The sequence below is a fragment of the Cetorhinus maximus genome, unplaced genomic scaffold, assembly GCF_964194155.1.
Source record: "Cetorhinus maximus unplaced genomic scaffold, sCetMax3.hap1.1 HAP1_SCAFFOLD_1576, whole genome shotgun sequence".
Taxonomy (NCBI): Eukaryota; Metazoa; Chordata; class Chondrichthyes; order Lamniformes; family Cetorhinidae; genus Cetorhinus; species Cetorhinus maximus.
The window spans coordinates 27,124-41,040 of record NW_027597516.1 but is presented as its reverse complement, the minus strand read 5'-3'; the positions used below and the strand labels follow the sequence as shown (position 1 = coordinate 41,040).

Here is a 13,917-nt window from a genome sequence, read left to right as displayed (position 1 = left end):
CTGTGTGGTACTGACTTCAACCTGATCATTTTCATAGGGCTCAACATAGCAGAGATAGGAAGAGTGTGTTAGAGAGGGTTAGTGTGACCAGCTGGGAGTAAGGTATTTGTGTTAAAAAGCGACTGAGGTTGGGGAATGTGTCGATGAGGGTCTGGGATTAGGTGTTCTGGGGATATTTTTATAGGAATATGATTCGGAGCTGGAAATAGGGTGAGTGTTAGTGAGGGCCTGGGTATATTTTGGGGTGGGGAGGGCGGCTGAATTTAGGGGTAGTGGAATTAGGGGAGCTTGGTTAAAGGGGGTCCAGATTAGGGGAGCTGGGATTAGGGTTTCTGAGGTTAGGGGTTGACTTTAAGGGAAGGCTTTGATTAGGGATTGGATTTAGGGGAGCTGGGTTTATAGAGCCTTGGAGTCAGTATGGCACAGAAGGAGGGTATTTGGCTCATCAAGTCTATGCCAGCTCTCTATACAGCGATCCAGTCAGTCCCATTTCCTCAAGCCCTGAGGGAGGGAGGTTCTCAAGCAAGGGTTGTGCTCTCTCTCTCCCTCTCTTTTTGCTTTTTGTTGCTTCTTTGCAGCAGTTTATACCCTCCGTTTCCTACTGTATTGCGGCTTGTTGATGAGGCGCTGCCACATGGGACGGTTAGCAGCAAGTTTGTTCCCGTTTCAATGAGGCCTTCAGAGTGTCTTTAAAACATTGTCCCTGTCCTCCTTGATATCTGGTGGCATCTTCAAGTTGTGAAGCAGTTTGGGGATTGGGTGAATGGCACAGGCTGCAGCCCTGGAGAAGGTACCAAAGCCCCCGCCAAGCTGCTAGCCCCGCCCACCTCACAAAGCCCCGCCCTTACCAGTCCAACTCACTGCGGGAGCCCCGCCCACCGCACTAGCCCCGCCCACACACCCCTCTCCTCCCCACCCCGCCCACTCTCCGCAGTCGGAGCCAAACTGCGGACGCGGCGATGGGGAAACTCCGGGAAAAGCTGTCGGGCCAAAGAGCCGCGAGTTCGCCGCCAGCCGCCGGCGAGGTGCGGGAGAAGGAGCAGCGGGGCCCGGCCAGCGAGCCGGTGTCCCGGGCCCTGACCTCGAGCAGCGGCCTGGAGTTTGCGGAAGCCCGGCGGAGGCTGCTGGAGATGGAGCGGCGGCAGCGCCGGGTCCGGGAGCTGGAGATCGGCCTGCAGCAGCTGCGCGATATCCTGGTCCGGGCCGAGCAGGAGGCGGTGGAGCACGGGGAGCTGGTGAACCGGATCCGGAGCGGCGCCCAGCTGGGGGAGATTGGACTCAGCGCCCGCAGCCAGAACATCAAAACCCGCCTCAAATTCCGGGGACACCGGGCGCCGCTGATAGTGGCCGCCGTCCTCGGGCTGCGCGGCTGCGTCCCCTGGACCAGAAAATGAGGGGAGCCGGGGGATAGGGGGCCGGGTGACGGGCCGACCGGCCAGGAGCCGCAGGTCGGTTGCGTAATTTCCCAGGACCCTGAATCTTCTCTCAATCAGAATGTAAATTAAATTAAAATAAATATTTATTTCACTCATAGACCGAGAGAGCTTTACTCTGTTTCTAATCTGTGCTCTACCTGCCATGAGACTGTTTGATGGGAGGGTGTAGACGGTGTTACATGATTTACAATCTCTGCCTTTGAATCTGGTGGGACTACAGCTTCCAGGGCCTTTCCTGGAGATCGTTACCCGTTCTCAAAGGGAGGAAATTTAATATCACTATCGAGGTTTAGCTCATACAAATATACCTACAGCCACCAGCCTACACTAGATTTCCCAGATCTCTTTCCTGCTTTTTCCTAAAGGGTGAAAGCAAGTTCAACATTTGCCCTATCCACTGCTTTTACCCAAATCAAAAATCCGTTCCCGCAGCTCTCAAGATCCGACTGATGTGGTCAAGTATTGTCCACTGTCCTAGCACTGGCACAGATCTTGGTTTAATTGAGCTAACATCATCTGCATCTTTAAATAGAAACAATAAAGAGCAATGGTCCCAACACCAATCCCTATGAGACACTCCTGGTTCCTAAATCAATTCAAATCCATCTTGAACTATTCTGCCTACATCCAACCAGTCAGTCAGTGTATTAGCAGAGTCTTCAATCGTGTATTGGTGCATTATCCAAAGCTTTTTGTAAGTCAAAATAGACATCCATTGGATTACTCTCCTCCCCCATTCAAAAACAAATGTTTACATATTATTTGTTCCATGTGACAGGTGCCCTTTCCCCATAGGATTGCACTGCTGGCTGTGCTGATATTAATGTTTAAAGGGCCCAAACAACAGATCACACACCTGGACACATTCATTAAAGTTGTTGCTTTTGGTCACATTGACTGGCATCAGGAGAGCTCACCTCATCAGTTGGCCATTGCACAAACAATTTCCAAACCCCAGAGAGGTGAGATTTTAAATCTGACATTTTCGATCTCAAGTCAAAATATTCTCCACACCATTACAGAACCTTGAAAAGACTGATCTCCAATTGATCACATTGCACTGAAGAGGGGGATGGGCAAGGGGGTGACAATTTCTCCTTCCACCTCTCAGCTCATTCATCTCCATAAATAATCTGGTTTAGTTTTTGTACTTTTACTTTTCTACTTGGATATAAAAAAGGAAGACCTTTATATTGAGACAGCGTCTTTTATGACTTTAAAACATCCCCATAGCTGTGTAGGGAAATGCAGTTACCAATTAGTGCATAGATTCCACACACAAAGGGGTAAATAACCTAGTAATTCTATTTTAGTGATGTTGGTTGAGCGCTAAATGTTTGCCAGGATACTAAAGGAGAATGCCCCTGCTCTTTCAATAGTAGCCATGAGATCTTTCCCATCCAACTGAGGAGGTAGGAGGTGCCTCAGTTTAATACTGCATCTGAAAGATAGCACTTTTTGCAAGTGTAGCACTTTCACAGTGTTGCAATGGAATCAGTCTGCTAAAGTCTTTGGAGTGGGACTCAAACCCATGATTTTAAGCCGAACTGAGATGTGCACTGGTCAGTGACAGCGCTCATGCACAGATTGTGGCTGTTGGAGAGCGTGCAGCACGTTTAATATTTGAATGCAAGCAGAGTACTGCGGTTTGTGTTTTTATTGCACTGATGTACATTGAGTGTAACTACAAACTTGAAAGCAGCAGCCCCCATACAAGTATGAATTATTAGCAACCAAACCAAACAGCATTCTGCTAAACTCGCCATTTAATGCTGGCTTTAAACTCATCACAACCGTGGATTAACAATTTAATTTTTACAGTTAGCAGCTTCCCACGGATAATTCCTCATCAAATCACAGGCAAGGACAGGAGCAACAAACTGAGTGAGGTTTAAACAAGCAATTGGCACTGAGCTCATGAATTGGGTGGGAGTGGGGAGAATGCAATTACTGCAGAGGAATATCTAGCACACTGACTGACCCAAACACCTACCCCACCACTCAACCCTGCTGACTGACCCCACTGATGATCTTTTCCATGTCACATACTGGCTGACCCCACAGGGGGTTACAGCTTCAGATCAAGACTCAAACAATGGCAAATGAGCAACAATCCCAGTGAAGATATTGGGCAGGATTTTAAGTGGAATAATTTTTCCTATTAACAGTCCCACCAAAACCTAAATTATACTTTAAAAATGTAATTTAACAAAGTAGTCACGGGCATGATAGCTGATGGTGGGAGCAGCTGGCAATGAAACACTGGGTCTGGCAACATTTCAATCAAGCCTGCTCCTCCACCACAGCCTCTCTGTCCTAGGATTAGGCACCTCACTGAGCCATGAGCTCCTGGTTGAATTCTAATGCTATAGCCCTTAGGGAGGATTTCAGGAAACACCAGCCTGCAATAATCTAGCAGTTCACGCTCTCAGCAACTGATCAATAACTAGATGATCAATCAGCCACAGCATACCCAGTATAATAACTGCAAGGGCAGTCATAGGTGATTGGTGACTGACCCTGTCAAATTTGGCCTTTATTGCACAGGCAGAGGAATTTCTAACTGAGCCTTGCAGATTGCAGCCAGCTCATGAAAGCAATAAATTAGTGGCTATTAAAATACATTGATGAACAAATCTTTCCAAGTGAAGCTGGATTAAGTGACCACTATTACACAAACTCACCATCAATTCAGTATAATGCAACTGGACATGTCTTAAAATGCAAATAGAACTTGTAGCAGAGGAGCCTCTGCATGCTATGGATTTGTTTGTCCAGGAAGTGAGATGATCATTAATGTTGACTACTTGTAGCATCAATCACTGCAAAACCAATCAATACACAGCACCTTAACCCCACCTTCTGCTATACACAACATCATAGCTCCTCACAATCATGCCTCTTTATATATAGCACACCCTCTTAAAACAGCACTCCTTTATACACTGCACTCTGCCCTAAAACATTATCCCCTGCTGTCAGTAAGACATTCCATTTCCCATATCTGCCACTCTTGTGAACATATCAGTTTGGGTGCCACATTTTCAGTCAATTTGAGTGGAACCTCCTGAAACTTTCACGAGCTGGAACTTTACACTGGCAGGCAAAATCCCATCTCTTCATTAGATCCCAACACAAGTTTCAGAGGTAGAACAATAGCTTGCTAACCCACTCTACAAATCAGGTAGAGTGCTCAGATTGCTTGGGTCAGTGTTTAACAGAATGGTTGCAGTTAGTTGTTGCTATTTGAATTACTTCCTACCGCATTGTCAGTTTGCTTCCCTCCCTTTCCAGTCTTTCACACAGTTACCCAGTGTTTCCCCAACCTGCCCAGAACTGAAACATTCTCCCCTACCTCACACTACAACTTTCAGCCAAACCCCACAAAATTTGCTACACTTTGAACAGCAAATTAGGAATCAGAATGAGAACTAAACCAATCAATCCTTCTCTAGCTTTACCAACAGCAATGCTGCTTCTTCTCAAAGCTGATAGCTCAATACTTAAACTAGTTCACACATCGCAACAGAAGTCATCAAAAAGAAACAGCCAGCAAAAGAAACCAAAGATACTTAAGAAATCCTCCCCCCCCCATATTCATCTTAAATCTGTTCTGCTAATGGAATATTTGATTCCGAGCTCCTGATGGGACTGGGGCTTGGCAGAGTTTTAGTGACACCCGAGTAAAAGGACACCCTGGAAGAAGCATTCCAGGAGAGGGCAGTATTACACTTTGCAAACCCCACCCTAGATTGTTCACAACAAAGTATTCCTGACAACTCCCATTCTTCACCATGGACAGTCTCCTCGCTGCATGTACATTGTGATTTCATCCTGTGTCCACAGTCCTACATCCCCATTGATGATGCAGAGATCTCTGTTAGATCGTGTTTAGCTACACATCCTGTATGAACATTGTAAACTGGGGCAGAGTCAGGCAAAGGAGTCACAAATATGGCAGTGACTGAGGGGTGTGACAACTGCCATGACCCTCTACTGCCTGCAATGAAAGCTGCATCAAGATGCCCTGGGACTCTAAGTGATGGCTCCAGGACTATGAAGGGAGTGCATTTTGCCTCCATATTATTGGCTGCTTGTTGCTAATGGATTGTGCAGAACCCATTACTACAAAGGGACTGAATGTGATAGAGGAGGAAGCATTTATACAAACTGAAAGCAGCATCTAGACAATTTACAAAAAGATCTGCTTATCAAATGAGTCTTTTCCAATCACCAGAAACAATTTGAAGTCTCCTATATGCGATTCAGGCCAGGTTTGGCCCAGTTAGCTGTTCCTGAGAGGGTAGTAGCATCACTCTCTGAGACTTCTGCAGACTGGTATGGGGCTCATTCATAAGTGAGTCTGATAGGTGTTGGAAAGAATGCAAACCCTGTCAATGCTTCCTGAACCAAGCTTTTGGTGCGTAGCTGAGGACAGTGCAGTGTTTTCAGCCACAGACACACTGAACTGAGAGTTGTTCCTGGTCTGTCCCAAGTACGCTGTTGTTGGGGTTGCAGTTTAGCTCGGCCGGCACTGCACCTGGCCTTCAGAGTTTTCCTCATCATCTGAGGCCATCCCGCTGTTGGTAAGTCCAGTAATCCTGTATCCCATATTCAAGAGCATGACCTCAAGTGGGTCTGCATTCATTCGCCGCTGGTTCGCCTGTGAAGCCCCCTCCATATCTTCAATCACTCGCTCATTTTGATCTTCACTCTGGAAAAACAACAACATAAATCAGCTCTCCCACCAGGCTCTAATCAGCTCCTCAGTCTAACACATGTGCTCAACCACTGGGGCAGGATGGTACAGCAGTGATAGTGCTGTGTGCTGATGGTACAATGCAATGTTCCATGCAAGATTCCTCTGGTGCCATTTTAAAGTTTGCTTTGTTTTATTTTAAAATTTATATTCCTTTTGCACAAAATTAGTAAGTCTACTTAGCAGTCCCTTCCTCCTCAGTACAATTTCCATTTCAGAAGTTACTCTCTCTGCCTCGCTCCGTGATATGTGCTCAGCTTGAGCTGGGCTTGAACAATTACATTCCTTTCAGTCTCAAGTAGTTTCAAGGGTCAGTCAGTCCCAAACTACAAAGGAACTAACAAAACCTGACCAGTGACCCACTCTCTATTAACTGACCTGCAGTTACAAAAGTTAAAAGTCAAAGTTTAGGTTTTAGTTCAATAAAAAGGACATTTTCTGTACTACTTCCCCATAGCTTCTCTCCTGCTCATCATTGATACCCACTGACACCAAATTTATTTCGGAAGCCTTTACTGTTCCCACTTCACCTCACTCAAAACAACTTGTTGATGCCCTTAACATAATAAAACGCATCAAGATGCTTCACAGAAGTGTCAGAAAACAACATTTGGCAGCAAACCACAGGAGGTATTGGGGTAGATAACCAAAAACTTGACCAATGAGGTAGGTTTTAGGGGGAGGGAATTCCAGAATTTAGGGCCTTGGCAGCTGAAGACATAGCCATCAACAACAGGCCAATTAAAGTCAGGATGCGCAAGAGACCAGAATTAGAGGAGTGCAGATATCTGAGGGCTGTCAGGCAGAAAGAAATTACTGAGATAGGAAGGGGCCAGTAAGTACATAGAAGGATTTCAAAACAAGGGTGAGAATTTTAAAACTGAGGCATTGCTTGCCTGCGAACCAATGTAGGTCAGCAAGTACAGGGGTGATGGGTGAAGAGGACTCGGTGCAAGTTAGGACACAGGCAGCAGAACTTTGGATGACCTAAGTTTATGGAGGGTAGAACTGTGTGGGGCCAGCTAGGAGTGTGTTGAAATGGTCAAATCTATAGGTAACAAAGGCATGCAGCAGATGAGCTAAGGCAGATGATTTCAGAGGTGGAAATAGGCAGTCTTACTGATGGCACAGTATGTGGTCAGGCACTCACCTCAGTGACAAGTATGACACCTAGGTTGCGAATGGTCTGGTTCAGCCTCAGACAATTTCCAGGGAGACAGATGGAGTTACTGGTTAGGGAGTAAAGTTTGTGGAGGGAACCAAAGACAATGGCTTCAGTCTTCCCAAAATGCAGTACAGTTTGAAAACCATTGACTTATAGAACACATTGTATGGCAACTTAGGAAGGGCATTGGGTCAGACCAATTGAATTTTTTTCATAGAATTTACAGCACAGAACAGGCAATTCAGCCCAACTGGTGTATGCCTCTGTTTATGCTTCACCTCCCTCCTCAGCATAACTTCATTCCTTCCTCTCTTGTGTTTATATATTTTCCCCTTAAATACATCAATGTTAATTTACTCAACTACTCTATAAGGTAGCAAGTTCTACATCCTAACCACTCTCTGCGTAAAGAAGTTTCTCTCAGAATTTAGCATCGACTATCTTGTACTTATGATCCCTATATTTGGACACCCCACAAATGCAAACATCACTATACCTATCCAATGAATTAATTGGGCAAATTGCTCCGTCCTATTGATTTAGTTGGGATAGTATTGGGTCAGCAGGTAGCTATCTCATTCAGGGCTAGTTTTGGGTTAATAGGTAGCTTTTGTTCTCTCCCAATAGGGCTATCACTACAGGGTCTACAGTCACTTAGAGTTCATACTTCTGGTCTCGGGCTCCAGAGGCGAACCACAGGATCAATGCCACTTGTCGCGAGGAAGCAGTGCTTTGGGTGAGGCTGCAGACAGTTGACAATCGACTCGTCGCCTTGCAGAACACGAACAAGATTTGTTGTCTCTTTCTCCCAGATGAAGAAGGATCCATCATCTGAACCACTGACAATGTACTGGCCATTACTGAAAGACAAGAGAAATTCATTGCAGGAATCATTTGTCACAAAAAATGAACAATTTTAGCTACAGTCACACAGATTTCCTTTTACTATGAATCACCTTCCACACTCCTATGAATCACCTTCCACACTCCTATGAATCACCTTCCACACTCCTATGAATCACCTTCCACACTCCTATGAATCACCTTCCACACTCCTATGAATCACCTTCCACACTCCTATGAATCACCTTCCACACTCCTATGAATCACCTTCCACACTCCTATGAATCACCTTCCACACTCCTATGAATCACCTTCCACACTCCTATGAATCACCTTCCACACTCCTATGAATCACCTTCCACACTCCTATGAATCACCTTCCACACTCCTATGAATCACCTTCCACACTCCTATGAATCACCTTCCACACTCCTATGAATCACCTTCCACACTCCTATGAATCACCTTCCACACTCCTATGAATCACCTTCCACACTCCTATGAATCACCTTCCACACTCCTATGAATCACCTTCCACACTCCTATGAATCACCTTCCACACTCCTATGAATCACCTTCCACACTCCTATGAATCACCTTCCACACTCCTATGAATCACCTTCCACACTCCTATGAATCACCTTCCACACTCCTATGAATCACCTTCCACACTCCTATGAATCACCTTCCACACTCCTATGAATCACCTTCCACACTCCTATGAATCACCTTCCACACTCCTATGAATCACCTTCCACACTCCTATGAATCACCTTCCACACTCCTATGAATCACCTTCCACACTCCTATGAATCACCTTCCACACTCCTATGAATCACCTTCCACACTCCTATGAATCACCTTCCACACTCCTATGAATCACCTTCCACACTCCTACGAATCACCTTCCACACTCCTACGAATCACCTTCCACACTCCTACGAATCACCTTCCACACTCCTACGAATCACCTTCCACACTCCTACGAATCACCTTCCACACTCCTACGAATCACCTTCCACACTCCTACGAATCACCTTCCACACTCCCAAGGGCCATCCCTCATATGTCTCAGGGTAGGTTAAGGTTTAGACATCGAAAGAGAGGGTTGACTGTCACTGATTCGGCACGAGGGACAACCAGTTCTCAGTGTCTGGGTCAGAGATTGGCAATTACCAGCCGGTGACTCCTGAAGCAAAGTTCAGTGTGTAAGGACGGAATCAAGCTCAATTGTCAGCCCCATCCAGTTAATCATCACTGTGAGGTTCAGACAATGTGAGGTTCAGACAAGGTCACTTGGGCACATTAGCAGCAGAATTCACTCCCAAGCTTGTTATGGCACAGCAGATGCAAATCTCAGAGGGAAATTTGAAATAACTGCCAAAACTATTTTACAATTTGTATTTATTTCGAGATGCGTGCCTTGAATTCAGTAATAATAAGACCACTGAGTCTTATAGGTTTCTTACAAAACTAAATTAATAAAAAATGATTTTAAGCACATACATAGGTTTACAAATTACTGCTATGATAACTCCTAGCTCTCCTAGTTAATCTAACTATGTTAAGGCAACAGTAAAAGAGATTTTAAAAAATCCAGGTAAATAACACGATACCCTGAACAGTCAAATTCAAAGTGAGTTTTCTTCACTTCAGTTCATGTAGACAGCAACTTGAGGCTTAGAGGCTGGAGCCTTTTCACACTGTTAAGTCTTAGAATGCCTTCCTCTTACACATATCCTCATCTCCTTTTTACAGGTTTCTCCCTTCTTAATGCAAATCCCATTGTCCCAATATGTCTTTTCAGCTCTACTTTGCTAATAATAAATATCTTTCATAGTACCAATTTTATCAATGAGCTTTGGTAAAAATAAACTCACTGTTTAGCTTCTTCCGACTAAGTCTTTCATTTCACCACCTCTTTCAAATTCAAATTACTCTGATTTATCTAAAAATGCAAATTTTCCCTTTATACCTCACATTCTAAAACTTCAGCCATGTTTACCTATTCAACATTTCAAACCTAGCTTCTCTTCTGACACCTCAAAGCCTTCAGACCAGCTGTCTTTAATTCAATTAAGTTCCACACAGACACACACTATTCCTACCTTACAATAAATTCCAATAACATTATGAAAATTATTATATTTTCCTAACAGCCTGAGACAGTGCCTTCAGGAGCAAGAAACTACAAAACATGGCGATCTGTAGCCAGTGACACAGCACACTCACTCAAATTAAACAAAGTCAATTATTCTTCTTTTAGACATTCAAACATAAAAGGAGACCATTCAGCCTTTCTTGCCTATGCTAAGCTAGGCTATTTTCAAAGGCAACTCCACTTTGTACCAAGCCCCAAGACCTTTCATATTCTATTCCATAGAGTTTTCAATGCTGTAATAGTTTAGCCATTTTGACCACATGAGAATGCAGCATACATGACACATCCCAATAAATCCAGATTAGAGCATCTGACAGGGAGAATCTCAGGCTATTCCCACTGAATTTTAGCATCAAGCTCTGTATTTGCATTCTTTGTTCCTGTTTCCAAAATTTATTACCTCACTTCTTTCTGTATTTTCCACCTACTACTTATCTTCCCATTTCTGTAGCCTGTTTCTGTCTCCAGGAGAGTTGCTAGTCCACTTAGCTCAACAAACCTTGAAATGTTATATTCTTTTTAAACCCAGCCAAACAGTTCCCCATCCAGCAATTTGTCAAATACTTTAAATTTATATAAGTGTAATCCACCCTATCCTACCCACTCCCAGCCACACCCATGCTTTCCATATTCTCTCAAAAGAATTCCATCATTAGCCAGCTCTTCACTGACCATCTCTGATCAGTCCATGCCCTAGTCATTTACTTAGGCAATTTAGGAAATCAATTGGAGCCAATCAACAACTAACTAGTTCACCAGAAGTAGTTGCCTGGATTATCCCTTTCCCCCTATTTGAACAGCTGTATTATTGCTGCCATCTCTACTGAATTTGTTAATGTCCTAATCCTCTTGAGAACTGATTCCTTAATACAGGTATCTACTGATTGTCATTATCATTGACCATTTAACCCCACCTCTTAGATTAATTCTTTTCATCTCCAGATAAAGTCCCCCCAAAAAAAATCGAGACTTCCCTTACACTCTTCTACAAATACTGAGCAAAGTTTTCATAGATACACAGAAAAAGCCAGCAGGCCCATCAAGCCTGTCTCATGGATTAGGGTATAGAGATCCACTGCCAGACCATGCAATCCCTTGATACAGGCACAAAAACACAGAACATCGCAGCCATTTTATGGAAAAACTCTTGGAAATTCCCTTTTGAGCCCAAAATGAACATAGTAAAATGTATCAAAGCACTTCATAAGAACATTTTAACAAAATTTGACACTGAGGACATATTACGATGGGTGACTAAAAGCCTGGTTAAAGAGTTAGGTTTTAAGGAGTGTTTTAAAGGAAGGGAGAGAGAGATAGAGAGAGGGGTTTAGGGAAGGAACTGCAGAGCTTAGGGCCAAGGCAGCTGAAAGCACGGACAATGGTGGAGTAATGAAAGTCGGGGATGCACACACAAGAGGCTAGTATTGAAGGAGGAATTTGAACACAAGGATGAGAATTTTAAGCCAATTTAGGTCAACAAGCACAGGGGCAATGAGTGAATGGGACTTGGTGTGATTTAGGATACAGGCAACAGAGTTTTGGATGAACTCAAGTTTATGGAGGGTGCGAGATGGTAGGTCATTCAGGAGAGCATTAGAATAGTCCAGTTTGGAGGTGTCAAAGGCATGGATGAAAACACCACAGCAATCTCTGGGAAAGAAGATTAAAAAAAGCACGAGGGAGTAAGACTGGAACTGCCATTCTGAGAATGCCCCTTATGTTTACTCAATTTGGACCTATCCCCAACAGCTAGGGAAACTGTCCTTAAAAACAATCTCAGGAACATTTTACAGAATAATGGACAACTGCATACTTTCTTTTAAGTCACCTTTTGTTGCAATATATTCAAAGATTGATTCTGCACACATTCCAGTTTAAGAGTGTTAAACAAAATCTGCTGCTTCCTTGTAAATTAGGAAATTACCTTCCAAAAAAGTTGGCTTCCTTGATGTCAGTGGTAGTATTACAGTGACCACAATAGCGTGACTTGTAATCATAACCTCGCTCTCTCAGAATCACTTCATCATCGGAGATGGAATCCTTCCTGCCACTCGATCGGATGCGGATTGGGGTGGTAGCTCCTGCCTTCTTCTCCTCAGCTGTAAAACCCAGGAATAAGAGCAGCGACTCAGTTCAAACACAAAGTAGATAAATAAAATATAACGACTAAGGTTGGAGTCTCCTTGGCCTCTGTCCAAGACTGGTAGTGTTAGGGTACTGTTAGGCCAAATAAAAATGACCTTTTATTAATGTTAAAGGTATTGCAAATAACAGGACGTTAACAGCTGCCCAATGCCCGTGTCACCATGGAAACCGGTTGTACAAGCTCCTGCTCAGTGTCACTCACTAACGAGTTGATTGCTCTTCACAAAGTTTAAAATGTTGCTCTTCCAGCCAGGCCATTTCCTCACATTCATCTCCGCAATCCTTCAAGGATCTATCAACAACCATCTCGTCTTCTCCATTTACCTGCTGCTCCTTAGTGGCACCATTAATATATACCCAGCTCTGCCTCTCCACCACAACCTCCTCCATGATGCCTCAAACCATATCTGAATGAATTACAATTTCTGTATTCACAAACCTCAGCTGATCCAAAATCCTGGTACCTGTTCCCTACCCCTAGTTATCCCATAGTTATCACTCCTGTCCCTGTTGACATACATTGGCTCCCTGTTCCCCATCGCCTCAAATTTATATTCTTACCCTTGTACTTAAATCCTTCTGTGGCCTCATCGCTCCCCATCTCTGGAAATGAGCAAGGGAGGTTAAAATCACCAAGGACACAGTTATTTGATGCAGAGGCTAAGCCAATGGGACAAGAGTCAATCTGAGGCACGCCAATGTGGCAAGACCCCATCTCACTCAAATTTCTTTCCCAAGATCCCATGCTTGCTGACATAACTTTTCCCTGCATCCCCTTTCAAAACTCTCCACCACCCACTCTTTAGAAAACACACTTTGACCTTTGTCCCCGCCATCTAAAATATCATCCCTAACATTCCCAAGGTACCTGAATGCATTGTTGCTTGTAGCCTTCTCTCCACCTCTCAAAACTCCCAATTCAATTCCCAGCAATCTGGTTTCTTTTTTTCCCAAAGCAACATATCCCTGACCATTTCTTCACATTCATCTCTGCAGTCCCCCAAGGGTCTATCAGCCATCTCTTCTACTCCATTTACTTGCTGCAACTTAGTGGCACCATCTATAAAGAAGGGGACACCTAGCTCTGTCTCTCCACCACCAATCTCCTCCCTGCTCCCTCACATCAAATCTGGATGAATTACAATTTCTTCCATCCTAACATCAAAGCATTGTTTTCAACTTCCATCAATTCCAATCTCTTTCCACCCAGCCACTCACTCACTCTGGACCAGTTCACGAAATGCTGGCAACCTGTTGAACCCAGAGCCGAGCTACAAACCCACAACCCAACAGTCACCAAGGCCACTGAGGAAGTCTTGTGGCTCACTAAGTATCACTCCAGCCTCTGAACCAGAAGCTCTGGGTTAAAGCCCCACTCCAGGACTTGTTGGGCAAGGAAGGACATTCA

General features: G+C 44.3%; 2 protein-coding genes across 2 annotated transcripts in view; one reads left to right on the top strand and one right to left on the bottom strand.

Moving 5' to 3' along the window:
* The first annotated feature begins 916 nt into the window (after positions 1-916).
* LOC144676409 (TMF-regulated nuclear protein 1-like) lies at positions 917-1,533 on the top strand. The gene has a single exon (XM_078536830.1). It carries the CDS (start codon positions 960-962, stop codon positions 1,392-1,394), a length of 435 nt encoding a protein of 144 aa, XP_078392956.1. The 5' UTR covers positions 917-959; the 3' UTR covers positions 1,395-1,533.
* Positions 1,534-3,078: 1,545 nt separating this feature from the next.
* The window catches only part of wdtc1 (WD and tetratricopeptide repeats 1), a 36,389-nt gene continuing 25,550 nt past the window's right edge, over positions 3,079-13,917 (bottom strand). Inside the window, exons 9-11 of the mRNA XM_078536831.1 lie at positions 12,289-12,463; positions 8,028-8,220; positions 3,079-6,150 (exon numbers count right to left, since the gene is read on the bottom strand). Coding sequence (XP_078392957.1) covers positions 5,956-6,150; positions 8,028-8,220; positions 12,289-12,463 — 563 coding nt within the window. The 3' untranslated portion in view covers positions 3,079-5,955. The remainder of the gene's footprint in view (positions 6,151-8,027; positions 8,221-12,288; positions 12,464-13,917) is intronic.